We start from the raw sequence: 26,508 nt of genomic DNA on the forward strand, positions 1-26,508 counted from the left end.
TACGCTGTAGGGGGCTCAGCCTCTGCTTGGAGATTCCGGAGACAGCTACACAGGACAATACAACCAGTTAGCTACAAGGCATCCAATATTACAGTAATCATTATAACGCGTTGATGCCTTGTGCAATCAACTGATGTCTAGTTGTCGTCTTGGTCTGGGAATGATCAAATTTGGACCTATATTTACTGTTGGACTGACCTTTTTGTGATGATGGGTAGAGGTGTTGTGATGTTGGAGGGTACTCTGTCTGGCTCCACCATAGCCAGGGCTTGGAATGGAACTCTTGGAGCCTGTTTGGATTAGGTAAGATGTAAGGAGATATTACAAAAGTATATTTGGTATCAACTTAATCTCAATACAACTCCATCCAGACAAACAAACATGTTTGTAGAAGTAGAGTAGTTGTATGTTAGAAATCCAACGGTCCCTACCTGAGAGATGTCATGGGAGTGGGTGTGTGAGCCGAGATACTCTAGGTCTGGTGCGGGGACCAACATGTTGTTGGGGTTGTTGACGAGGTAGGACACCATGGTTACTTGACCACCCTTAGCACCTCCTTCTCCTCTTCACTCTCCTTTCCTTCCGTGTCCTTGTTGCTGCTGGACGATTCTAAGATCTCGCTCAGGCTTAGAGATGCTGTCCATCATAAAAAGATATGCCGATAATAAAACAGCCTTGTTTTAATCCTCTTGACAATTTAATACTTTGAGAAGTAACCAGTAGCAAGTAGCCAACTAAAACGATTTGGCATGGGTCCTGAGATCCTCAAAAGGTTCTACAGCTGCAACATCGAGAGCATCCTGACTGCTTGCATCACTGCCTGGTACGGCAATTGCTTGGCCTATGACCGCAAGGCACTACAGAGGGTAGTGCGTACGGCCCAGTACATCACTGGGGCTAAGCTGCATGCCATCCAGGATCTCTAAACCAGGCGGTGTCAGAGGAAGGCCATAAAAATTGTCAAAGACCCCAGCCACTCCAGTCATAGACTCTTCTCTCTACTACCGCACAGAGTGCCAAGTCTAGGACAAAACGGTTTCTCAACAGTTTTTACCCCCAAGCCATAAGAACAGGCAATCAAATGGCTACCCAGACTATTTGCATTGTGTGTCGCCCCCAACCCTCTTTTTACACTGCTGCTACTCTCTGTTTATCAGATATGCATAGCCACTTTAACTATACATTCATGTACATACTACCTCAATTGGGCCGACCAACCAGTGCTCCCTCACATTGACTAACCGGGCTATCTGCATTGTGTCCCGCCACCCACCACCCACCAACCCCTCTTTTACACTACCGCTACTCCGTTCATCATATATGCATGGTCACTTTAACCATATCTATATGTCCATACTACCTCAAACAGCCTGACTAACTGCTGTCTGTATGTAACCTCGCTACTTTCATAGCCTCGCTACTGTATATAGCCTGTCTTTTCACATTTGTTTTATTTCTTTACTAACCCATTGTTCACCTAGCACCTTTTTTGCACTATTGGTTAGAGCCTGTAAGTAAGCAGTTCACTATAAGGTCTACCAACACCTGTTGTATTCGGCGCGCGTGACAAATAAACTTTGATTTGATTATTTACTGTTTTACACGTGGGTTACTACACAGAACTTTAACCCGTTGTATAAGATATTCTCAAAAATTAAAATAGTCCAGTCATTTATATTATAACAAAAAAAAGTATTCTGAATTGTTTTAAGTAATCATGTGACAACTAAAAAAAGATTGAGCCGACTTCTGGTAGCATAGCTTTCGTGTATTCACCCACGTGGCTGTGGAGATTGACAGGACAATGTCACAGCATGTCAGCGTCTGCATGTTTCTTCCCAGATCTGTACTTCAAGTCGAAGTCAGCCAACTCCCCGACCCAGCAGTGACCTACTGCATTGAGTCTTGTTGTGCTCAGAACATAGGTCAATGGGTAGGTCAATGGGTAGTAGTCTGTAAAGGTAGGTAGATGGTTACTAAACATGTCAAAGATCGCCTACTTCAGTGCTAAAAACTCAAGTTAGCCAGAATGGTGGTCGTTTTTCTCTGCTGGAGTTAGCGTTCTGGACCCATACCCCATTACACATAGTTTCCCATTCTAATGTTGGTCAAGCACAGCCTGACAAAGAGCTCCACCAACGGGTGGTGGTCTCGAAAGAGCTGCCGGTTTAGATAGGCTACAATTGTCCTAGACTCCCAGTAAGAGAACTGATAATGACCAGCAGGAGACCGAGATACAATTCACACTTTATTGCCACACACAAGTCGTGGAAGTGGTTCTCTGTTCTGTATAGAGAACAGAAATAGAGTGCATGTATTACACAGGGCACAGTCTGTTATAGCTATGCATAACGGTAGCACTAGAATGAATAATAACTGTATAGTAAATAGTATTGTGATGGCATAAATAGCTACATATGTAAACAGGAAATGGCACAAAGCCTACCGCTATTAGCTACCAATGTATAGCCTAACACAACACACGATAGAACCGTATATATACACACAGTATGGTCAGGGCCCACTAAGACTATAGTATACAGTATAGTATGAGCAATAATCAAATCAAATCCAATTTTATTTGTCACATACACATGGTTAGCAGATGTTAATGCGAGTGTAGCGAAATGCTTGTGCTTCTAGTTCCGACAATACAGTAATAACCAACAAGTAATCTAGCTAACAATTCCAAAACTACTACCTTATAGACACAAGTGTAAGGGGATAAAGAATATGTACATAAAGATATATGAATGAGTGATGGTACAGAGCGGCATAGGCAAGATACAGTAGATGGTATTGAGTGCAGTATATACATATGAGATGAGTATGTAAACAAAGTGGCATAGTTAAAGTGGCTAGTGATACATGTATTACATAAAGATGCAGTAGATGATATAGAGTACAGTATATACGTATACATATGAGATGAATAATGTAGGGTATGTAAACATTATATTAGGTAGCATTGTTTAAAGTGGCTAGTGATATATTTTACATCATTTCCCATTATTAAAGTGGCTGGAGTTGAGTCAGTGTGTTGGCAGCAGCCACTCAATGTTAGTGGTGGCTGTTTAACAGTCTGATGGCCTTGAGATAGAAGCTGTTTTTCAGTCTCTCGGTCCCAGCTTTGATGCACCTGTACTGACCTCGCCTTCTGGATGATAGCGGGGTGAACAGGCAGTGGCTCGAGTGGTTGTTGTCCTTGATGATCTTTATGGCCGTCCTGTGACATCGGGTGGTGTAGGTGTCCTGGAGGGCAGGTAGTTTGCCCCCGGTGATGCGTTGTGCAGAAAATAAACTACCATAAATTATGCAATCGAGATTTCCACATTTGGGAAATTCGCAGGGGTCAGCACAGCCGGAGTGCAATGGCTGAGCCTCGCCCTGGGTGAACTGCCTTCTTGATCACAGTATCTCCCTTGCCAGGTAAGTATAGGTGTAATAGGTGTAATAGCTAGGGCTAGTGGGCTAACATGCTACATAGCAGTAATGGTAGCATATTACACAAGAGGGATAGCATAGCATACAATAGACCAGTATATGCACAATAGCAGCTAGCAGTAGTATGCTAAGCTACTGTTGCTAGGCTAATGTAAAAAAAAATGTTTTGTCCATGAGGGCTGCCAGTCGGATCCTTTTGTCCCCCCCACATTCTGAAATAGCATTTTTGCCCCCCCAGTTTTATGGTTGGAATGTGATAAAAAACAAGGGAACAGTGTGCTTTAGAACCAGGCCTCTGTCAGCTGACTTGATCAGCAGAGTTGCCCATAGCAACAGAATGTTCCAGGCAGGGGAAGAACGACTTCCCCCACTCATTGAAGCCACTGAAGTGAATGGAAAAATGGCAATCTTGGTCAATCTTCGTGTATATAAAAAAAAATGGTTTCAAAGACAATCATGGTACAAATAATTGTTTATAATACACCAGATGTACACTGAGTATACCAAACATTAGGAGCACCTTCCTAATATTGAGTCACTTTTGCCTTCAGAACAGCCTCAATTCGTCGGGGCATGGACTCTTCAAAGTATTGAACGTGTTCCACAGGGATGCTGGCCCATGTACACTCCAATCCTTCCCACAATTGTGTCAAGTTGGCTGGATTTCCTTTGGATGGTGGACCATTCTTGATACACACAGGAAACTGTTGAGCGTTAACCAAGCGGTGTTGGAGTTCTTGAGACAAACCGTTGCGCCTGACACCTACTATCATACCCAGTTGAAAAGGCACTTACATCTTTTGTCTTGCCCGTTCCCCCTCTGAAATGCACAATCAATGTCTCAAGGCTTAAAATGCCTTCTTTAACCTGTATCCTCCCCTTCATCTACACTGATTGAAGTGGATTTTAAAAGTGACATCAATAAGGGATCATAGATGTCACCTGGATTCACCTGGTCAGTCTGTCATGGATAGAACAGGTGTTCTTAATTTTTTGTATACTCATTGTATGTCCTTAAACCGATCTTTAAAAAAATGGCCCACAGAAGAAGTTAAGGAGAATGTAGGTGCTAATGTCAGCCTGCAGTCTGCCTTTTACATTTCAGTCATTTAGCTGATGCTCTTATCCAGAGCGACTTACAGTTAGTGCATTCGTCTTAAGATAGCTAGGTGGGACAACCACATATCACAGGAATGGAAAGTACATTTTTCCTCAATAAAGTAGCCATCAGTAGAGTCAGAGCTAGAAATGGAGGGGGTGGGGGGGAATCAAGTGCAAGTGCTGGTTCAGGGATGGTCTCCAGAGATGGTCTGGAGAAGGGAGGGGATGGGGTAGAGCGGGCATGTTGTTAACCGACTTCATTGAGTCTTCACATAGGAATTAATTGATCAATGGCTTTGTCCATTCATATATACGGTCATTGGTTCCAGGAGCAAAGGTGTGAAAGTTGGGGGTGCAGAGCTCGGTAAACAATGGAAAGTCCATCCTCCCAGTACCTCTGCTTGTGTAAAGTGTCTCAGAGCTTGTGTCTTTGAATGGAGGCTAAGAGAGGGGATTTTCTACAAAGCCAACCCAAAATGTATGAAGTACATTTTTAAATGCCTTGTGTCATCTTCGCCGCCAGTGATGTCTGGTGCTTCTAAGCCCTGCCACCCTGTGTCTCCACCCTTTCAGTGGCATGGATGGAGCGGGCAGTGAGGGATGACCTGCTCACAGTATCTGCTGCTGCTAGGTCCAGGAAAGACCGTAAAGGTTCAAGTGCACGACTGGGACACTGGCTAGCGAGTCAGCTTGGGCATCAGGTCCAAGCCAAGCAGGTCTGCAAGGGCAGAAGGTCGTCTAGGGACCAGCACTGGAGTTAAATCCAGTGATGGCTGATCTAGAAGAGACACTATCTGCAGTGTGGGTTGGGGTGCTGGCTCAAACACCAGTGGCTGCAGGTCTGGCTGGCAACAGAAATGCTATGCTATTTGGCTAGCAGCCACACAAGTAAATGAGCTTACAATAAAAAAGCAAGGACTTCTTTTCAAAAAATGATGCATGACCATCATATTTGTAATGATTATCATAGAAAGAATGCAGCCAGCTACATTTACTCATGTTTTTCTCTAAGTTAATCTTGCATTTTACCAGAGAAAAGTCCCGGAGAAATGTAGCTACACAGTCAGAGTGCTGTCTGCTGATTATAATGCAATTCTGGAATGAGTGGAGAAGTGCATCTGAAGCACAAAATTAGTCTGATGCAAAGCAGAAACTATAATAAGAAGCATTTTTGATCTGCCTTTACAAAGCGCAGCAAGATGCACTATATATACAAAAGTATGTGGACACATCTACAAATTAGTGGATTCAGCTATTTCAGACACACCCATTGCTGACAGGTGTATAAAATCAGGCACACAGACTTGCAATCTTCATAGACAAACATTGGCAGTAGAATGGCCTTACTGAAGAGCTCAGTGACTTTCAACGTGGTACCGTCATAGGATGCTACCTTTCCAACAAGTCAGTTGGTCAAATTTCTGCTATGCTAGAGCTGCCCAGGTCAACTGTAAGTGCTGTTTTTGTGAAGTGGAAACGTCTAGTAGCAACAACGGCTCAGCCACAAAGTGGTAGGCCACACAAGCTCACAGAATTGGATTGCCGAGTGATGAAGCACGAAGCGCGTAAAAATAGAATGGAAACGCGCTTTCTGTAGGGATGAATCACGCTTCACCATCTGGCAGTCCTACCTGCCCGAATACGTAGTGCCAACTGTAAAGTTTGGTGGAGGAGGAATAATGGTCTGGGGCTGTTTTTCATGGTTCGGGCTAGGCCCCTTAGTTCCAGTGAAGGGAAATCTTAATGCTACAGCATACAATGACATTCTAGACGATTCTGTGCTTCGGACTTAGCGGTCACAGTTTGGGGAAGGCCCTTTGCTGTTTCAGCATGACAATGCCCCTGTGCACAAAGAAAGGTCCATACTGAAATGGTTTGTCAGGGCCTCCCGAGTGGTGCAGTGGTCTAAGGCACTGTATCGCAGTGCTTGAGGCGTCACTACAGCCCCGGGTTCGATCCCAAGCTGTGTTACAGCTGGCCGTGACCGGGAGACCCATGAGGCGGCACACAGTTGTCTGGGTTAGGAGAGGGTTTGGCCGTCTGGGATTTCCTTGACTCATCACACCCTAGCGACTCCTTGTGGCTGGACTTTGGTTGCCAGCTGGACGGTGTTTCCGCCGACACATTGGTGTGACTGGCTTCTGGGTTAAGCAAGCAGTGCTGCTTGGAAGGGTTGTGTTTTGGAGGACGCATTTCTCTCAACCTTCGCCTCTCCTGAGTCCGTAGGGGAGTTGCAGCGATGAGAAAAGACTAACTACCAATATCACAAATGTGATATAACTATATCACAAATGTGCAAAGAGAACCAACAGTCTGTAAATCCGGAAAATTAGAACTTTGAGAGTTTCTTCAAGTGCAGTTGCAAAAACCATCAAGCGCTATGATGAAACTGGCTCTCATGGAGGACCGCCACAGGAAAAGAAGAACCAGAGTTACCTCTGCTGCAGAGGACAAGATTAGAATTTCAATGACTATAATTATCCACTGTGTGTAGTGATCCATTTTGTCTGTCCCGCTCTCAGTCCACACCCCCTTCCCATTGTCCACCAAGCCGTCATATCGGCTTAGCCCACTAGGGAATCTTCCCTATCATTTGTTAGTAACCAAATGATAGGGATACTTCCGGCCCGTCCTTGGACACTGTGCTATCTAACCTCCAAACGAGCTTCAATGCCATACAACACTCCTTCCGTGGCCTCCAACTGCTCTTAAACGCTAGTAAAACCAAATGCATGCTTTTCAACTGTTCTCTGCCTGCACCCGCATGCCTGACCAGCATCACCACCCTGGATGGTTCCGACCTTGAATATGTGGACATCTATAAGTACCTAGGTGTCTGGCTAGACTGTAAACTCTCCTTCCAGACTCATATCAAACATCTCCAATCGAAAATCAAATCAAGAGTCGGCTTTCTATTCCGCAACAAAGCCTCCTTCACTCACGCCGCCAAACTTACCCTAGTAAAACTGACTATCCTACCGATCCTCGACCTCGGCGATGTCATCTACAAAATTGCTTCCAACACTCTACTCAGCAAACTGGATGCAGTTTATCACAGTGCCATCCGCTTTGTCACTAAAGCACCTTAAACCACCCACCACTGCGACTTGTATGCTCTAGTCGGCTGGCCCTCGCTACATATTCGTCGCCAGACCCACTGGCTCCAGGTCATCTACAAGTCCATGCTAGGTAAAGCTCCGCCTTATCTCAGTTCACTGGTCACGATGGCAACACCCATCCGTAGCACGCGCTCCAGCAGGTGTATCTCACTGATCATCCCTAAAGCCAACACCTCATTTGGCCGCCTTTCGTTCCAGCTCTCTGCTGCCTGTGACTGGAACGAATTGCAAAAATCGCTGAAGTTGGAGACTTTCATCTCCCTCACCAACTTCAAACATCTGCTATCTGAGCAGCTGACCGATCGCTGCAGCTGTACATAGTCTATCGGTAAATAGCCCACCCATTTTTACCTACCTCATCCCCATACTGTTTTTATTTATTTACTTTTCTGCTCTTTTGCACACCAATATCTCTACCTGTACATGACCATCTGATCATTTATCACTCCAGTGTTAATCTGCAAAATTGTAATTATTCACCTACCTCCTCATGCCTTTTGCACACAATGTATATAGACTCCCCTTTTTTTCTACTGTGTTATTGACTTGTTAATTGTTTACTCCATGTGTAACTCTGTGTTGTCTGTTCACACTGCTATGCTTTATCTTGGCCAGGTCGCAGTTGCAAATGAGAACTTGTTCTCAACTAGCCTACCTGGTTAAATAAAGGTGAAATAAAAAAATAAAAAATAAAATAAAAATATCTACTGCTTGTTTAGGCATTTCTGTGATTATTTAGTTAGTAAATAAATGATTAGGCCAATTGGTGTATGGATGATTTACAGTAAATGCTGGGTTCGTGCAGATAACCAACAATATATTACGTACGGAATGAGACTGACGTGAGGTAAAGAATAATTAATTAATATAAGACTAATTTATCATTAAATATCTTAAGAGTTATATTCTGAAAATTATAATTTTGTAATCTGAAGATTTTCCGTGGTGCCCCGACTTCCTAAGTTAATTATATTTAGATGATTAGTTTAATCAATTAATAATAATTAGAGAATTGATTTGATAAAATAGCAGTCTTCACTTTTAATGATGCTAAATACACAACAAATGCATCGCAAAGTTCAAGTAACAGACACATCAGCATCAACTGTTCAGAGGAGATTGGGTGAGTCAGACCTTCATGGTCGAATTGCTGCAACAACAAAAAACGACTAAATGACACCAAAAAGAAGAAGATACTTGCTTGGGCCAAGAAACATGAGCAAGGGACAGTAGACCGGGGGAAATCTCTCCATTGGTCTGATGAGTTCAAATTTGAGATTTTTGGTTCCAACCACCCCGTCTTTGTGAGTAGGTGAACAGATGATCTCTGCATGTGTGGTTCCCACCATGAAGCATTGGGGGGTTACGATACTTTGCTGGTGACAGTGTCTGATTTACTTAGAATTCAAGGCACACTTAACCAGCATGGCTACCACAGCATTCTGCAGTGATACTCCATCCCATCTGATTTGCGCTTAGTGGGACTATTATTTGTTTTTCAACAGGACAATGACCCAACACACCTCCAGGCTGTGTAAGGGCTATTTGACCAAGAAGGAGAGTGATGAAGTGCTGCATCAGATGACCTGGCCTCCACAATCACCTGACCTCAATCCAATTGAGATGGTTTGGGATGACTGATCATTTCCTCATATGAACTCAGTAAGATATTTTCGTTCAGTATATGTACAGTGGGGCAAAAAAGTATTTAGTCAGCCACCAATTGTGCAAGTTCTCCCACTTAAAAAGATGAGGCCTGTAATTTTCATCATAGGTTGAGGATCCCTGGTGTCTGTGATGCATGCCGTTTAGTGAAACACAGACCTGGTGGTGAGCACGAGACTGAGGAGACCCTGTCTATCCTTTTGAGTTTTGATATTGAGTGTTTGCCTGGTAAAGTCATGCTAGGATATATGAGCTATCCCGTGATAGCGTTTGTTCCGAAGCCGCTTTGATGTTTCAGGTGCCAAGGTTATGGTCAGGGACAAAGGAGTGTGTAGTTTGAAAAAAAGTAGTGAGTTTCAATTGTGGGGGAGCCAATGTTAGCAAAGTTGGTTTCTTGGCGAAGTAGTGGAATAAGGGGCGTGTTATGGTTGCAGGGTTATGGGTGGTGCAATTTGTATTTTCCGTTCCCTTTTTTTGTTTTGTCACAATGTGTAATGCATACTCCGGGCTGAGAAGGGCAGCAATACGCCAAAAAGCATCTAGTCTGTCGGAAATTCACACAAAAGGAGAAGTGTCCACGTAGTACGCACGACGTGTTGTGCGTGGAATATTACCAGGCAGCTAAATGCATTTGGGAACAAACGTTTATCTTTAAACCACCTCTGATGCTATAATTAACAATTCGTTGGTTGTATGTGAGTTTGAAAGTGCAGTTTCTTTTTTTTAACAAGAAATCAAGAACACGTTCACTTGTTCTAAAAGATGGCTTCGTCTGACGGAAACAAAAACACGGAACCATGGGGCGGTTTTGACGACAACATTATCCAGGTAACTTAACGTTACTATGCTAGCTATAGCTATCCAAGAAAATGCTTAATATGTATCGCCTCATTTGATTACATCACTGTACATCAGACTTTAGTGTTGCCAAACGATATTTTACTATGCGGTACATATCATCCTACTGAAAATGGGCACTTGTCCCACAATGTTGTTGTAGTTAACCAGCCCAATGATGGACCTGCTAAATTAACCTTAGTCCTGCTGTTTAAGGCGAATTGACTCATCTAAACGTGAATAATTCTTAACCCTGTTGTTGTGTTCCGGTCGAATTGGACCGATTTTAGTTGTCTCTGAAATGTAGTTTTATTATTTTTGTTTAACTAGGCAAGTCAGTTACGAACAAATTCGTATTTACAATGACGGCCTAGGAACAGTGGGTCAACTGCCTTGTTCAGGGGCAGAACGACAGATAGATCTGCTAGATCAGGGATACCTGCTAGATCGGGGATTCGATCCAGCAAACTTTAGGTTACTGGCCCACCGCTCTAACCACTAGGCTACCTGCTTACTGGCCCACCGCTCTAACCACTAGGCTACCTGCCGCCCATTTAGTTCATTTAATCTGATTGTCATAAGGTTCCATGACTGTCCACATAGGGTATCTGGACACACAAAATACATTTAAGATTTTCATCAAATTTGGTGTGTTTTATTTAACTTTTGTACACCTGTGGTGTTCCTGGTCAGAAATGACCGGTCATTAGAAATTAATGGGTGAGACTACAATTAGTGTATAAAATTGAGTTCAGACACCTGCCCATTCATCAGATGGACACACTTCCTCTCCAAGACCCCCACATGCATGTGTGTTTCACACACATTGTGTTTCAATAATATATAGAACTTTTCTTGCAGCTCTGGTATAATTAAGCTTTTTTGAGGCCTTGCTCACAATTCGTTCTGTGGCAGCACAATGACCAAACGATACACTGTATGGGAGGCTCTTGATCATGACACTGGTGAGGAGGAGAGAGGCCAGGAAACTGACAGTGAAGATACATTAGAGGAGGAAATGTCAGAAGTTGAAGATGACACAGAATATGATCCAGACCAAGAGACAACCGATGTTGTTACATTCCAGTGATGAGGAAGAGGGCCCTGCTGAGGTTGTTGTTACATTCTGGTCAAAGAATTGGAATTTGTCCTGGTCTTCATCCCCACCTGAGAGGTCGGCTGAAAATGTTATCAGGATGACCCCAGGGCCAACGAGATACGCCATATCCTGGGTTGATGACATAAAATCCTGCTTCGAACTGTTCCTGACAGAGTCAATCAAAACCACAGTGATAAACATGACCAACTTGGAGGGGGGACGCGTTTACAAAGACAACTGAAAGGAAGTAGACCGGACAGACGTCCAAGCATACGTGGATCTCTTGATTGTGTACAGATCCAGAAACGAACCTACCACCAGTTTATGGGATGCAGAGTCTGGTCGTGCAATTATTTACTTTTTTAAATTGGCTTCGACAACCGTGATACAAGACCAGGCCGCTGTCAACAAGACAAGCTGGCAACTATCAGAGGTTTGGCACAAGTGGGTGGAGCGCCTGCCACTCATCTATAACCCAAGTCCAGGCATCACAGTGGATGAGTGGTTGCTTTTAGGGGACTCTGCCCATTCAAACAGCACATGCCAAGCAAACCGCCTAAATATGGAATAAAGATATGGGCAGCATGTGATGCTAGGACACGTTATGCCTGGAACATGCAGGTTTACATCAGGAAACCTGCTGACGGTGTTCCCGAAAGGTACCAGGGGAAGCGGGTGGTCCTGGAAATGACTGCAGGTTTCCAGGGACACAACATAACACGTGACAATTTCTTCACCTCATGCTCTTGGTCAGGAGCTGCTCCCAATAAAAATGACCATGGTGGGGACGGTCAGAAGGAACAAGCCTCATTTGCCTCACTCACAAACAAGGACAGGGGTTGTTTTTTCCCTCCAAGTTTGCCTTCACCGATACACACAAACATTTGTGTCCTACTGCCCGAGGGAAAAAGAAGAATGTGCTCCTGATGACAACTCTGCGTAGGGATGCCGCTGTGAGTACCAGGGAGGACAGGAAGCACAACGCTGTCCTGGATTACAACAGGAACAAAGGGGGAGTTGACAACTTTGATAAGGTATGTTACTTTTTATCTTATGTACTCTATTTTTCTATTACCAGATTGTTTTATCTGCACCATTAAAAATGAAATGTTTGAAATGCTCATTGATTTTGTGAACAATATGGAGTCAATTCTAATCATTTGAATATGTAAATATGTTTTAGATGTGATCAATTAAAATGACGCTTTGATGCAATTTTTCACATGTTACTATGCAAGACATGAAGTATCACTTGTATGTACTCATTATTTTATTCACTGATTGTTGCACGTTTGCAGGTCACTGGCACATACTCTTGTAAGAGGATGACAGCACGTTGGCCCATGGTGGTGTTCTTCAACATCCTAGACGTGTCGGTCTACAACGGGTTTGTGGTGTGGATGGAGGTGAATCCAGGCTGGAAGCAGGGGAATTTCTTCAAGAGGATACTGTTCCTAGAAGAGTTGGGGAAAGCCATGGTGGCACCCCTCATTCAAAGGCACCAACACCTTCCTCGAACACCATCCTCTGCTGGATTGGTGAGAGATATACAAAGACCAGAAGCAAGATCTATGTCTGCCAGAGACAGAAGAGACAAAAGGAAAAAGGTGCAATCTGTGTGCAACAAGAGCTGTCAAAACGAGCATTATGTGCCATAAATGTAGTGCATATATTTGCAAGGCACATGCATCAACCACCACGTATTGGCCAACATGTACATGAGAGCACACAAAATGGAACCACCATTGATTGTTAGTAATACAGTTATTGTTACTGTTGTTCATTAATGTGTTCAGATGTTAATTTTGTAATATGGTAAAGTTCTCATGTGTAGTTTTGGGCCTATGTCCTTTATTTACTAATAAAATCATACCGGTCAGTTTTGACCAGGAACACAAGATGTTATTTTGTGTGCGTTTTAAACATTTGAAATGGTTTCAAAACAAATGTCCTTGTTAAACTTTGATGCAAAGTAGTCTGTGATAAATAGCACAATATGTTTCATGAGTATTTGTTATAGTCAAAATAATCCATACATTCTGCTTTTACATTTTTTTTTTTTTTTTTTTTTTTTTACAAAGAGTTATGAGCTCAGGTCAATGAGGCCTACAGGTCATAAATAGCAAATAAAAGTTGTAATGTTCACAAGAACTTAAGTTGATAAAAAGATCTAACACAACATTAAGTGATATGGATTTATAATCCGCTATAATGGGCCGGTTATTTTGGACAAGGGACACAGAATTAATTAACATGAAAAGAACACAACAGGAGGGTTAATTGCAGTACGGTTCGAGAAACAAACAAATCCCTCTATTACAAACACAACAGGAGGGTTAATTGCAGTATGGTTCTAGAAACAAACAAATCCCTCTATCACATTAAAATAATTTCGCAAATCAAAAACACTTACTGTACCCTGTTTTTAACCGGTTTTAACAGTTTCAGCCGACAGTATTTTGGCATCAGACTTCCATTTAATGTTAGTGTTCAGAGGCACAGACAGCTAATTGGCACATGTAGTACACTGTCTTGCGTCTGTTTTTGGAAAACAAGCACTGAAAGATGGAAATATGGCTGTGTGGGAACCCTAACCCTCTAAAGGTGTGTAGTAATTTAACCTTTTAAAACTTTAAAAAAGATTTCTTGCTGATATGTTTCCAAAACCGTACCGCAAGCGATGCGTGTTAATGTTTAGCTCAAATGTCCGGGCTCTTAAACAACATCCGGTCAGAAGATACTACAGTTATCGTCTATGAACTGGTGTAGCTAGTTAGCTAACCATAAACTGGAAGGAGCCTTCTTTTTTGTTTCACGTGGTGACTGACTGTGTCAAAGGAAATGTTGACAATTTGCTTGTCAAACATCATTTCACATACATGATATACAGTAGTTATATCTAATAAGCTATCTTACCAGGGCACTGGGTCAGCAGTGATTGACATGGAGAACATGGATGACACATCGGGCTCCAGTTTTGAGGACATGGGGGAGATGCACCAGCGCATGAAGGAGGAGGAAGAGGTGGCAGAGGAGGCGGAAGCAACTGAAGAGGAGACTGGAGAGGATGGCGAGTTTCTGGGCATGAAGGGTATCAAGGGCCAGCTGGGGAGACAGGTGGCAGATGAGGTGAGATGAGAATACTTTGTGATGCTTATGATGGGCAACAACCTGTCACACACACCACATTAGTCATGAAAATGGGCTCTGCCAGAACCCAATATTCTAAGTTACATCTCAATAGCCTTGTCTGGTTAATGTTGCAGTCCCCTCCCCCCTCTTAGGTGTGGCAAGCTGGAAAGCGTCAGGCTTCCAAAGCTTTCAACCTATATGCCAACATAGATATTCTCCGGCCGTACTTTGATGTAGAACCTATGCAAGTCAGGAACAGGTGAGAGTCGGTCACGAATGTGCTTGTAATCACAACGTCTAACTTGTAAAATAGTCTTATGGAGTCACATTTTAGAAGATTTCTGACATTTACTTTTTTCTACCCTAGGTTGATTGAATCAATGATACCCATCCGCATAATACATTTTCCACAGGTGAGTGTCATTTTCTTTTCCCGTACTATTTTCACAGGCCGAGAGGAGATCTAAATCTAGAGGCTTTCGGCGCTTACCTGGCCAATTAAAAGGAAATATTAAATGTTTTCCCTGCTCCTATTTTTCAACTATAGAAGATTGCTGGGGAGCTATATGGGCCCATGATGCTGGTGTTCACACTGGTGGCCATCCTCCTGCATGGAATGAAGACATCAGGAACAGTTATTGTAAGAGAGCTCAACTTATACCGGCTTCGTAAATGCATGTTAATATACAGTATGTATAGATTAACATTTCTTATGAAGCTCAGGGATACTGACGGATACTGATACTGACGGATACTGACGGTAGATGAATTAAAACTGGAAATGGGGGTAGCCATCAACTCAAAACCCTTTTGACATTATGCAACCAAAAGCCATCTGTTCAGCTTTTGCTACACTCGCATTAACATCTGCTAACCATGTGTATGTGACAAATAAAATTTGATTTGATTTGCTCAAAAATATAAATTACTGCTCATGTAGCACTCATGTGGTTAAATGCTTATATGCGACTTGACACTCCAAATTGAGCTCAGGTGCATCCAATTTCCTTTGATCATCATTGAGAGGTGGATACAACTTGATTGGAGGCCACCTGTGGCCAATTCAAATGTTTGGACAGGATTGAGAAAAGAAACACACCTGTCTACATAAGTTCCCACAGTTGACAGTGCATGTCAGAGAAGAAACTAAGTCCAAGGAACTGTCCGTAGATCTCCATCGAATTGTGATAAGTGCCGTCAGAAAATATTCACACTCCTTGACTTAATCCATATTTTGTTGTGTTATAGCCTGAATTTGAAATGGGTTCAATTAAGATTTTGTGTAACTGCCTACACACAATACCCCATGTCATAAAAATAGATTTTGTTTTAAACAAAGTTATTACAAATGAAAAGCTGAAATGTTTTTAGTCAATAAGTATTCAACCCCTTTGTTATGGCAAGCCTAAATAAGTTAGGGAGTAAAAATGTGCTTAACAAGTGACATAATAAGTTGCATGGACTCACTATGGACAATAAAATGATTTGTTAATGATTACCTCATCTCTGTACCCTTCACGTAAAATTATCTGTATGATCCCTCAGTCGAGCAGTGATGCCTTGCAAAGAAGGGCACCTGTTGGCAGATGGGTAAAAAATAAAAAAGATGACATTGAATATCCCTTTGAGCATGGTGAAATTATGAATTACACTTTGGATGGTGTAGCAATACACCCAGTCACTCAGTTGCCGGAGAGGAAGGAAACCTCTCAGGGATTTCACAATGAGGCCAATGGTGACTTTAAAACAGAGTTTAATGACTGATAAAATAACTGAGGATGGATCAACAGCATTGTAGTTACTCCACAATACTAACCAAATTGACAGAGTGAAAAGAAGGAAGCCTGTACAGAATAAAAATAAGTAAAAACATGCATCCTGTTTGCAACAAGACACTAAAGTAATACTGCAAAACAATTCACTTTTTGTCCTTAATACAAAGTGTTATTTTTGGGGCCAATCCAATACATTATTGTGTACCACTCTTCATATTTCCAAGCATAGTGGTGGCTGCATCATGTTATTTATATCGTTATTTTACCAGGTAAGTTGACTGAGAACACGTTCTCATTTTCAGCAACAACCTGGGGAATAGTTACAGGGGAGAGGAGGGGGATGAATGAGCCAATTGTAAGCTGGGGATGATTAGGTGACCATGAGGGTACGAAGGACAGCTTGGGAATTTAGCCAGGACACCGGGGTTAACGCCCCTACTCTTACGATAAGTGCCATGGGATCTTTAATGACCTCAGAGAGTCAGGACACCCATGTAACGTCCCATCTGAAAGTGTCACTGCCCTGGTGCATTGGGATATTTTTTAGACCAGAGGAAAGAGTGCCTCCTACTGGCCCTCCAACACCATCTGGTCTCCCATCCAGGAACTGACCAGGACCAACCCTGCTTAGCTTCAGAAGCAAGCTAAGCAGTGGGATGCAGGGTGGTATGCTGCTGGCATGCTTGTAATGGTTAAGGACTGTGTAGATGTTCAGGATAAAAAAGAAACGGAATGGAGCTAAGCACAGGCAAAATTCTAGAGGAAAAACAGGTTGTTACCAGACACTGGAAGATTAATTCACCTTTCAGCAGGACAGTAACCTAAAACACAAGGTCAAGTTGCTTACCAAGAGGACACTGAATGTGCCTGAGTGGCCTAGTTACAGTTTTGACTTAAATTGGCTTGAAAAAAAGAAAACATCTGTCTAGCAACGATCAACAACATCCAACTTGACAGAGCTTGACGAATTTAGAAAGAAATGTGCAAATATTGTACAATCCAGGTGTGCAAAGCTCTTAGAGACTTACCCAGAAATACTCACAGCTGTAATCGCTGCCAAAGGTGATTCTACAAAGTATTGACTCATGGGTGTGAATACTTATGTAAATTATGTATTTCTATTTCATTTTCAATAAAGTTGTACAAATTTGAAAAGCGTGTTTTCACTTGATTGTTATGGGGTATTGTGTGTAGATGGGTGAGAAAAAAAACATTCAATCAATTTTGAATAAAGGCTGTAACAACAAAATGTGGAATAAGTCAAGGGGTATGAATACTTTCTGAAGGCACTGTATGTTGTCTATCTGACCTTGATTAGGCCTAATACATTGTTCTTCCTCCCTGGACAGAGAGAGGGTACTCTGATGGGCACAGCCATAGGGACATGCTTTGGTTACTGGCTGGGAGTTTCCTCCTTCATATACTTCCTGGCATATCTGTGCAACGCCCAGATCACCATGCTCCAGACCCTGTCTCTGCTGGTGAGTCAACAATGACCATCACTCCCCTCACAGCATCTCCGTGTAATCAGTCTGTTATAAATGCAGTGTGAAATCTCACTGTCTGTTCTACTATGTGCCCCCAACAGGGTTATGGTCTTTTCGGACACTGCGTGGTTCTCTTTGTCACCTACAACGTCCACTTCCACTCGCTGTTCTACATCCTGTGGCTGGTCGTAGGAGGGCTCTCCACACTGCGGATGGTAAATAAGCAGGTCAATTACTACAAGTCCCAAGAGCCCCTTGACACTTAGACACTTGCTGACGTTCACACTGGGCACGTTTGAGTGGTCAGGCTAAAGCAACCAACTAGACAAAAGTCGAGGAGCGGAGTCGGGGGAGGTGCAACCGCGATAGCTGAAAGACGAACACTATTGTGGTTTTCCAACAGCAAGGCTCAGATCAACATGGCAGTGTTGCCTTTGGTTAGAAAAGTTTTTCTTTATAAAATGTTGAAATAAACATGTCTCCAACCCCCATATTATACCTACAAACTGAAATCATGTGTGCACGTTATACAATCAATTAGTGGGAGAGAGCCTCAAATAACACATTCAGAAAGTATTCATACCCCTTGACATTCCACATTTTGTTGTGTTACAGCCTGAATTCAAAATGGATTAAATATATTTTTGTCTCACCCATCTACTACAGTCGTGGCCAGTTTTATGAATGACACAAATATTAATTTTCACAAAGTTTGCTGCTTCAGTGTCTTTAGATATTTTTACAGGGAGGAGAGGGCATGAGTTTTGGAGTGAGTACAGTAAATCCAATCCAACCATTGGCCTGGATAATATGCTGGCATCACACTAGCAGACTACCATAGTGAATGAGGTTTACATGACGTATACTATTATGAGTGGAGTTTTCTTCTCTGTGCTCTGGATACATCCTAGGTTGTTGGTCAGCAGGCTCTGGAGGGCCTTGGACTAGTCCGTCTTTGTAGCACCTGGAGAGAAGACTGATAAGCGGTAGTGAGTGTGCTTGAAAGAGAGCCCTCAACTCTGACCTACCACTGGCCAAGGGCCTCCTGCCTAAGCTTTTATCGCAGTCTCTCTGACAGGGAGTTACTGCAGGAGTACAGTCGTGGCTAAAAGTTTTGAGAATGACACAAATATTAATTTACACAAAGTTTGCTGCTTCAGTGTCTTTAGATATTTTTGTCAGATGTTACTATGGAATACTGAAGTATAATTACAAGCATTTCATAAGTGTCAAAGGCTTTTATTGACAATTACATGAAGTTGATGCAAAGAGTCAATATTTGCAGTGTTGACCCTTCTTTTTCAAGACCTCTGCATTCCGCCCTGGCATGCTGTCAATTAACTTCTGGGCCACATCCTGACTGATGGCAGCCCATTCTTGCATAATCAATGCTTGGAGTTTGTCAGAATTTGTGGGGTTTTGTTTGTCCACCTGCCTCTTGAGGATTGACCACAAGTTCTCAATGGGATTAAGGTCTGGGGAGTTTCTTGGCCATGGACCCAAAATATCGATGTTTTGTTCCCGAGCCACTTAGTTATCACTTTTGCCTTATGGCAAGGTGCTCCATCATGCTGGAAAAGGCATTGTTCATCACCAAACTGTTCCTGGATGGTTGGGAGAAGTTGCTATCAGAGGATGTGTTGGTACCATTCTTTATTCATGGCTGTATTCTTAGGCAAAATTGTTAGTGAGCCCACTCCCTTGGCTGAGAAGCAACCCCACACATGAATGGTCTCAGGATGCTTTACTGTTGGCATGACACAGGACTGATGCTAGCATTCACCTTGTCATCTCCAGATAAGCCTTTTCTGGATGCCCCAAACAATCGGAAAAGGGATTCATCAGAGAAAATGACTTTACCCCAGTCCTCAGCAGTCCAATCACTGTACCCTTTGCAAAATATCAGTCTGTCCCTGATGTTTTTCCTGGAGAGAAGTGGCTTCTTTGCTGCCCTTCTTGACACCAGGCCATCCTCCAAAAGTCTTCGCCTCACTGTGCGTGCAGATGCACTCACACCTGCCTGCTGCCATTCCTGAGCAAGCTCTGTAATGGTGATGCCCCGATCCCGCAGCTGAATCAACTTTAGGAGACGGTCCTGGCGCTTGCTGGACTTTCTTGGGCGCCCTGAAGCCTTCTTCACAACAATTGAACCACTCTCCTTGAAGTTCTTGATGATCCGATAAATGGTTGATTTAGGTGCAATCTTACTGGCAGCAATATCCTTGCCTGTGAAGCAATGATGACAGCACGTGTTTCCTTGCAGGTAACCATGGTTGACAGAGGAAGAACAATGATTCCAAGCACCACCCTCCTTTTGAAGCTTCCAGTCTGTTATTCGAACTCAATCAGCATGACAGAGAAACACACCTGTGTTAACGAGAGAATCACTGACATGATGTCAGCTGGTCCTTTTGTGGCAGGGCTGAAATGCAGTGGAAATGTTTTTTGGGGATTCAGTTCATTTGCCTGGCAAAGACGGACATTGCAATTAATTGCAATTCATCTGATCACTCTTCATAACATTCTGGAGTATATGCAAATTGACATCATACAAACTGAGGCAGCAGACTTTGAAAATTAATATTTGTGTCATTCTCAAAACTTGTGGCCATGACTGTACACACAATACCCCATAAAGACTAAGTGAAAACATGCTCTAGATTTTGTTTAAAATTGATTTAAAATGAAATACAGAAATATCTCATTTACATAAGTATTCACACCCATGAGTCAATACCTAGAAGCACCTTTGGCAGCGATTACAGCTGTGAATCTCATGGGAAGTCTAAGTGCTTTCCACACCTGGATTGTGCAACATTTGTCCATTATTATTTTCAAAATGATTCATGACTAGACAACCACTTTCAGGTCTTGCCATAGATTTTTATGTAGATTTAAGGCAGAACTGTGACTCGGCCACTCAGGAACATTCACCTCCTTGGTAAGCAACTCCAGTGTAGATTTGTCCTTGTGTTTTAGGTTATTGTCCTGCAGAAAGGTGAATTCATCTCTCAGTCTCTGTTGAAAATTAGACTGAACCAGGATTTCCTCTGGGATTTTGCCTGTGCTTAGCTCCATTCCATTAATCTTTTTATCTTTAACTCCCCAGTCCTTAACAATTACAATCATACCCATAACGTGATGCAGCCACCACTATGCTAGAAATTATGGAGAGTGGTACTCGGTAATGTGTTGTATTGGATTTGCCCCTTACATAACACTTTGTACTCAGGACAAAAAGTGAATTGTTTTCCACATTCTTTGAGTATTACTTTAGTGCCTTGTTGCAAACAGGTTTTGTACATGTTTCCTTCTTTTCACTCTGCCTATTAGGTTAGTATTGTGGAGTACCTACAATGTTTTTGATTCATCCTCAGTTTTCTCCTATCACAGCCATTAATGGTTTTAAAGTTTGTAATGGTTTCAAAGTCACCATTGGTCTCATGGTGAAATCCTTGAGCGGTTTCCTTCCTCTCCGGCAACTGAGTTAGGAAGGACACCTTTATTTTTGTAGTGACCGGGTGTATTGATACACCATCCGAAGTGTAATTAATAACTTCACCATGCTCAAAGGTATATTCAATGTCTGCTACCAATAGGTGCCCTTCCTTGCAAGGCATTGGAAAACCTCCCTGGTCTTTGTGTTTGAATCTGTGTTTGAAATTCAATGCTCGACTGAGGGACCTTACAATTATCTGTATGTGTAGGGTAGAGAGCTGAGGTAGTCATTCAAAAATCATGTTAAACACTATTGCACAGAGTGAGTCCATACAACTTATTATGTGACTTGTTAAGCACATTTTTACTCCTTAACTTAACTGAGCTTGCCATAACAAAGGGGTTGAATACTTATTGACTCAAGACATTTCAGCTTTTCATTTTTATTAATTTGGAAACGTTTTGAAAAAGATAATTCCACTTTGACATTATGGGGTATTATTTGGAGGCCAGTGGGAAAAAAAATCAAAATTTAATCCATTTTATATTCAGGCTGTAACACAACAAAATGAGTCAAGGGGTGTGAATACTTTCTGAAGGCACAGTATAACCACTGTATAGGCTTACATGAATTGTGGCAAAGTTGGTTCCTTTTTCAGTCATGTCTTTGGTCAAGTTTGCATGGGTCAAACAAAAACACCGTAATGACTGGTTGACAATAGAGCCTTCTACAATGCAGGGGATGGCTGCAGGATAAAGTTGGCGAAGAGCAACTGCAGAAACTTGCAGTCAACTTCGTGACCTTTGATCACGTGATTTTTGTACATTTCATGCAGTCGACATGTAGATGCAAGTCGGGGCAATTTTTATCCCCATAATAAAAACTGTATCCGCTTGAACGTGCCCACTATGTCAGTGATAGTCAGTCTGTCCCACTTGCTCACATTATCCCTCGCTCTCGTTCTCTCTCAGGTGGCTGCTCTCATCTCTCGGACCGTGGGACCGACCCCGCGCCTCGTCCTCTGTGGAACACTGGGTGCTCTGCATATGCTCTTTCTGCTCTACCTGCACTTCGCTTATCACAAGATTGTTGAAGGTAAGATTCCTCACTAAGCAAACCAGGGCCCGTATTCATAAAGTGTCTCAGAGTAGGGGTGCTGATCTGAGGTCATTTTTGACTTTTAAATCACAACGAATAAAGAGTGGACCTGATCCCAGATCAGCGCTCCTACTTTGAGACTCTTAATGGATTCAGGCGTAGAGGTGTCACTTCCCTACACACAATAGCCCATAATGACAAAGTGGATGTTTTTATTTTTTACAAATTCATTAAAAATGAAAAGCTGAAATGTTTAGAGTCAAGTATTCAACCCCTTTGTTAAGGCAAGCCGAAATAAGCTTAGGAGTAAAAATGTGCTTAACAAGTCACATAATAAGTCACTCTGTGTGCAATAATAAAGTGTTTAAGATGATTTTTTTTATGACTACCTCATCTCTGTACCCCACACATACAATTATCGATAATGTCCCTCAGTCGAGCAGTGAATTTCAAGACCAGGGAGGTTTTCCAATGCCTTGCAAAGAAGGGCAGCTATTGGTAGATAGGTAAATAAAATGGTGAAGCATGGTGAAGTTACTAATTACACTTTGGATGGTGACCTAAAAACACAGTTTAATGGCTGTTATAAGAGAGAACTGAGGATGGATCAACATTATTGTAGTTACTCTACAATACTAACCTAATTGACAGTTCTTTTCAGAGTGAAAAGAAGGAAGCCTGTACAGAATACAAATATTTCAAAACATGAATCCTGTTTGCAACAAGGTACTAAAGTAATACTGCAACAAATGTGGCAAAGAAAATCTGTTTGGGGTCAAATCCAATACAACACATTACTGAGTACCATGCTCCAAATCTTCACGCATAGTGGGGGCTGTATCATGTTATTGGTATGCTTGTAATTGTTAAGGACTGGGGAGTTTTTTTAGGATAAAAAAATAAATGGAATGACCAAATCTACACTGGAGTTGCTTACCAAGAAGACAGTGAATGTTCCTGAGTGTCCTAGTTACAGTTTTGACAGAGATTGAATAATCTTTTTTGTAGTAATGGGCAAATGTTGCACAATCCAGGTGTGGAAAAACTCTTAGAGACTTACCCAGAAAGACTCACAGATGTAATCGCTGCAAAGTATTGACTCAGGGGGGTGAATGCTTATGTCAATTGCAAACATTTCTAAAAACATTTTCACTTTGTCAGTATGGGGTAATGTGTGCAGATGGGAGTGATTTTTTTTGAGTAAGTGAAGGGGTGTGAATACTTTTTGAAGGAACTGTACTACCCAAAGTGTGTGCAATTAGGACACTTTAGTTTTGTTGTTTTGCATATTGTATGTGACCCAGGACTGAGCGATCTCTCGCTATATATGTAATATATTTACAGTACCAGTCAAAAGTTTGGACACCTACTCATTCAAGGGTTTTCCATTATTTTGACAATTTTCTATATTGTAGAATAATAAAGACATTAAAACTATGAAATAACACATGGAATCATGTAGTAAACAAAAAATTGTTATTTTATTTTACATTTGAGATTCTTCAAACTAGCCACCCTTTGCCTTGATGACAACTTTGCACTCTCAACCATTTCCATGAGGTAGTCACCTGGAATGCATTTCAATTAACAGGTGTGCATTGTTAAAAGTTAATTTGTGGAATTTCTTTCCCTCATTTGAGACAGTTGTGTTGTGACAACGTAGGGTTGGTATACAGAAGATTATGGAAAGAACAGCTCAAATAAGTAAAGAGAAGTGACAGTTACTACATTATTCCATCGTTTTGATGTCTTCACTATTATTTGACCATGTAGAAAATAGTAAAAATAAAGAAAAACCCTTGAATGAGTAAGTGCTTCCAAACATTTGACTGGTACTGTGTGTGTGTGTGTGTGTGTGTGTGTGTGTGTGTGTGTGTGCGTGTGAGTGATAAAATGAGGTCATCCACAAAAGTATTTCATTGCAGTGGACATACGTCTTTCAGAGTAACGAAAGCCAATAATGTGAACCCAGGTAATTGAGTTGACTCCCCTGGTCCAATTTTAAACACATTTTAATTGCTTCTATTCAAAGACCCTCCAAGGTATATTCATAAACTGGGTCTTGAATTTCTGTATGATTAAAGAAATAAGAATTGGACATTTTGTTTTAAAAATGTTGTCTGAAGGTATCCTGGACACATTGGAAGGCCCCAACATGCCCCCCATCCAGAGAGTGGCTAGAGATTTGCCTGTGGTGGCCACCGCTGCTATGAATGCTGTGAATGCCACAGTGAAGACCCTTGGTGTTATCCTGCAGTCACAGTGATGGTGTGTCCAACATCAAAGATGATACCACAGGCTCATGAGCCTGAATTCTGCAGTGGTGGTGTTGTGTAGGTAATACAGACTAAAGTGAAGGTCAAAGACCATTATGGTGGCTGGTTATAGTTGACATTTGACCTTCATCATTAAACATGAACATTGTCTCAGTAAACACATCGCCATCGGTTCACAACAACTCTTACAACTTTCATTCTCCATGGGAAATGACATGCTTACTCTAGTTTATATTGTATCTAATCAAAAGAACTAAATGATGGAGTGAGGTGTTATGCTGGTGCTGTAACTCTTTTCAAATGACAGCAAATTGCCTTTTCATAGGGGTCTTGTATTTGTTAAACAGCATGAGTGCACTAAGATTCCCAGCTGTTTGCATTTGTACTCATGTTAAGACTAATTCATCTCCAACTCGACACTTTCTCACCTCTTGTAGGCTTTGTTACACGGGTTACGGCAATAACATCAATGGATGTTTTAACATTCTAGACGTTCAATGGGAGGAAGGTTCTATAGGAATGTGTGGTGCCTTCTATTGTTTTTCGAAGGAATTATTATTGTCATGTATGATATGGGGTAAATTAGAGTTTAATCTCTTGTTTTACACAATGCACATCCATTGTCTGTAATTTTAATAACCTAACCAGAAAAAATAACGAAAAATGCAGTTGACATGTCATATGAGATATGTAATAGTGCGTTATCTTATGAATATTGTTCCTTCTAAGCAGCTTTTGTTTTGTGCATTATTTGTACTTCCTAACAACATTGTTTTTGGGTGGGATGCAAGGTGACCTCTTTTTTTAATTTTACATGTGAAAATGTATTTATAGGGTTATTGTACAGAAAGATACAATGGAAATAAACTGTATCGACCTAAGACACGTCTTTTAACACTGACCCTGGGAAAGAAACAGCCAGGTCACCCGTGATGCAAGTCAATATTTGATGTCCAGCCAGGTCTGAGGACGTCAAGGAGATGAGGAAAACGGCCACTATGGGTAACAGTGAGCGTTGTTACCTTAAAGTATGTTTTGGTATGGTGTTGAGGATGGAAGATGGACGTAAGCATCTGCCTCTGAATCCAGAGGTTGTCAGTTCAAATCCAGTGATAGAAAGTTATGTTTGTTTTAAACCGATCCTTAACCCTTTGGAGTTAATGCCTAAACTGGATAGTTTCAAGTTTGAATAGTATAATGGTTACTGTAGAGTAGACAATATGTCTCTCCTGGGAGAGCCACGTAGATAGTGGCTGATCAGCTGTGGAGAATTGTGTATGAACTGATTTCTTGGAGAGATTGTTACCTGTATAGACAAGCAAAGTTCAGGTTCACCATGGAGATGAGCAAAAGAAGAATGCGACAGAGTGCAATCTGCAGTGGCTACCAAACACCAATGCGGACTGGCCAGTATTTGTTCCAGTCAGTAGAGAAATGGCCTCCTTCAAGAAGATTACAGTTCAGCCTGAGAAACAACCCTCTCCATCATCCAGCTGACCCTTAAGCAGTTCTTCAGGGACACGTGGCATCTTTCAGTCGTGAAGTTCTCACTCACAGCTCTACATGAGAGCATGGTGGATGGCAAAATTGTGGTCTTCATGAAGAATGATTTAGATGTTTATCAGAAGAGCAGGTTTTTCTGATAGGCATCTAAAACATTTGGCCAACAGAGTGCTGGCACAGTGCCTGGAGCACGGAGGAGAGCAGAAGTGTGAGTGTGGGGACAAGGTCCTGCCAAAGCACTCAGAGCCAAATGTTCAGATTGACCCCCTGTAACCAATACCTAGTTAATGTCAGACCACACCTGGAGACAACACCGATAGGCCCACATTTCTCATTTGAATACATCAAATCAAATGCTATTGGTCACATAAACATATTTAGCTTGTGTTCCTAGCTCCAACAGTGCAGTAGTATCTAACAATACACACAAATCTAAAAGTAAAAGAATGGAATTAAGAAATATATACAGTACCAGTCAAAAGTTTGGACACACCTACTCATTCAAGGGTTTTTATTTTTGCTAATTTATACAT

General features: G+C 41.9%; 1 protein-coding gene and 1 pseudogene across 4 annotated transcripts; one reads left to right on the forward strand and one right to left on the reverse strand.

Annotated features, from left to right (window-relative positions):
• Positions 1-3,284: 3,284 nt before the first annotated feature.
• LOC112261749 lies at positions 3,285-3,437 on the reverse strand (annotated as a pseudogene).
• Positions 3,438-9,836: 6,399 nt separating this feature from the next.
• On the forward strand, positions 9,837-25,353 carry LOC112253380 (protein YIPF3). 4 transcript variants are annotated; one of them, XM_042323233.1, is made up of 10 exons: positions 9,837-10,157; positions 14,185-14,394; positions 14,550-14,656; positions 14,765-14,810; positions 14,945-15,037; positions 17,522-17,653; positions 17,761-17,886; positions 22,070-22,193; positions 24,122-24,168; positions 24,323-24,460. In XM_042323233.1, exons 1-9 carry the CDS (start codon positions 10,092-10,094, stop codon positions 24,142-24,144), a joined length of 927 nt encoding a protein of 308 aa, XP_042179167.1. In that variant the 5' UTR covers positions 9,837-10,091; the 3' UTR covers positions 24,145-24,168; positions 24,323-24,460. The 4 variants fall into 4 exon arrangements, with proteins under 4 accessions (XP_042179167.1, XP_024281139.1, XP_042179163.1 ...); XM_024425371.2 differs by having other exon boundaries at positions 9,845-10,157; positions 17,761-17,874; XM_042323229.1 differs by lacking the exon at positions 24,122-24,168 and having other exon boundaries at positions 9,845-10,157; positions 24,323-25,353.
• Positions 25,354-26,508: the final 1,155 nt, after the last annotated feature.

This window comes from Oncorhynchus tshawytscha, linkage group LG01 (assembly GCF_018296145.1).
Source record: "Oncorhynchus tshawytscha isolate Ot180627B linkage group LG01, Otsh_v2.0, whole genome shotgun sequence".
Lineage (NCBI taxonomy): Eukaryota > Metazoa > Chordata > Actinopteri > Salmoniformes > Salmonidae > Oncorhynchus > Oncorhynchus tshawytscha.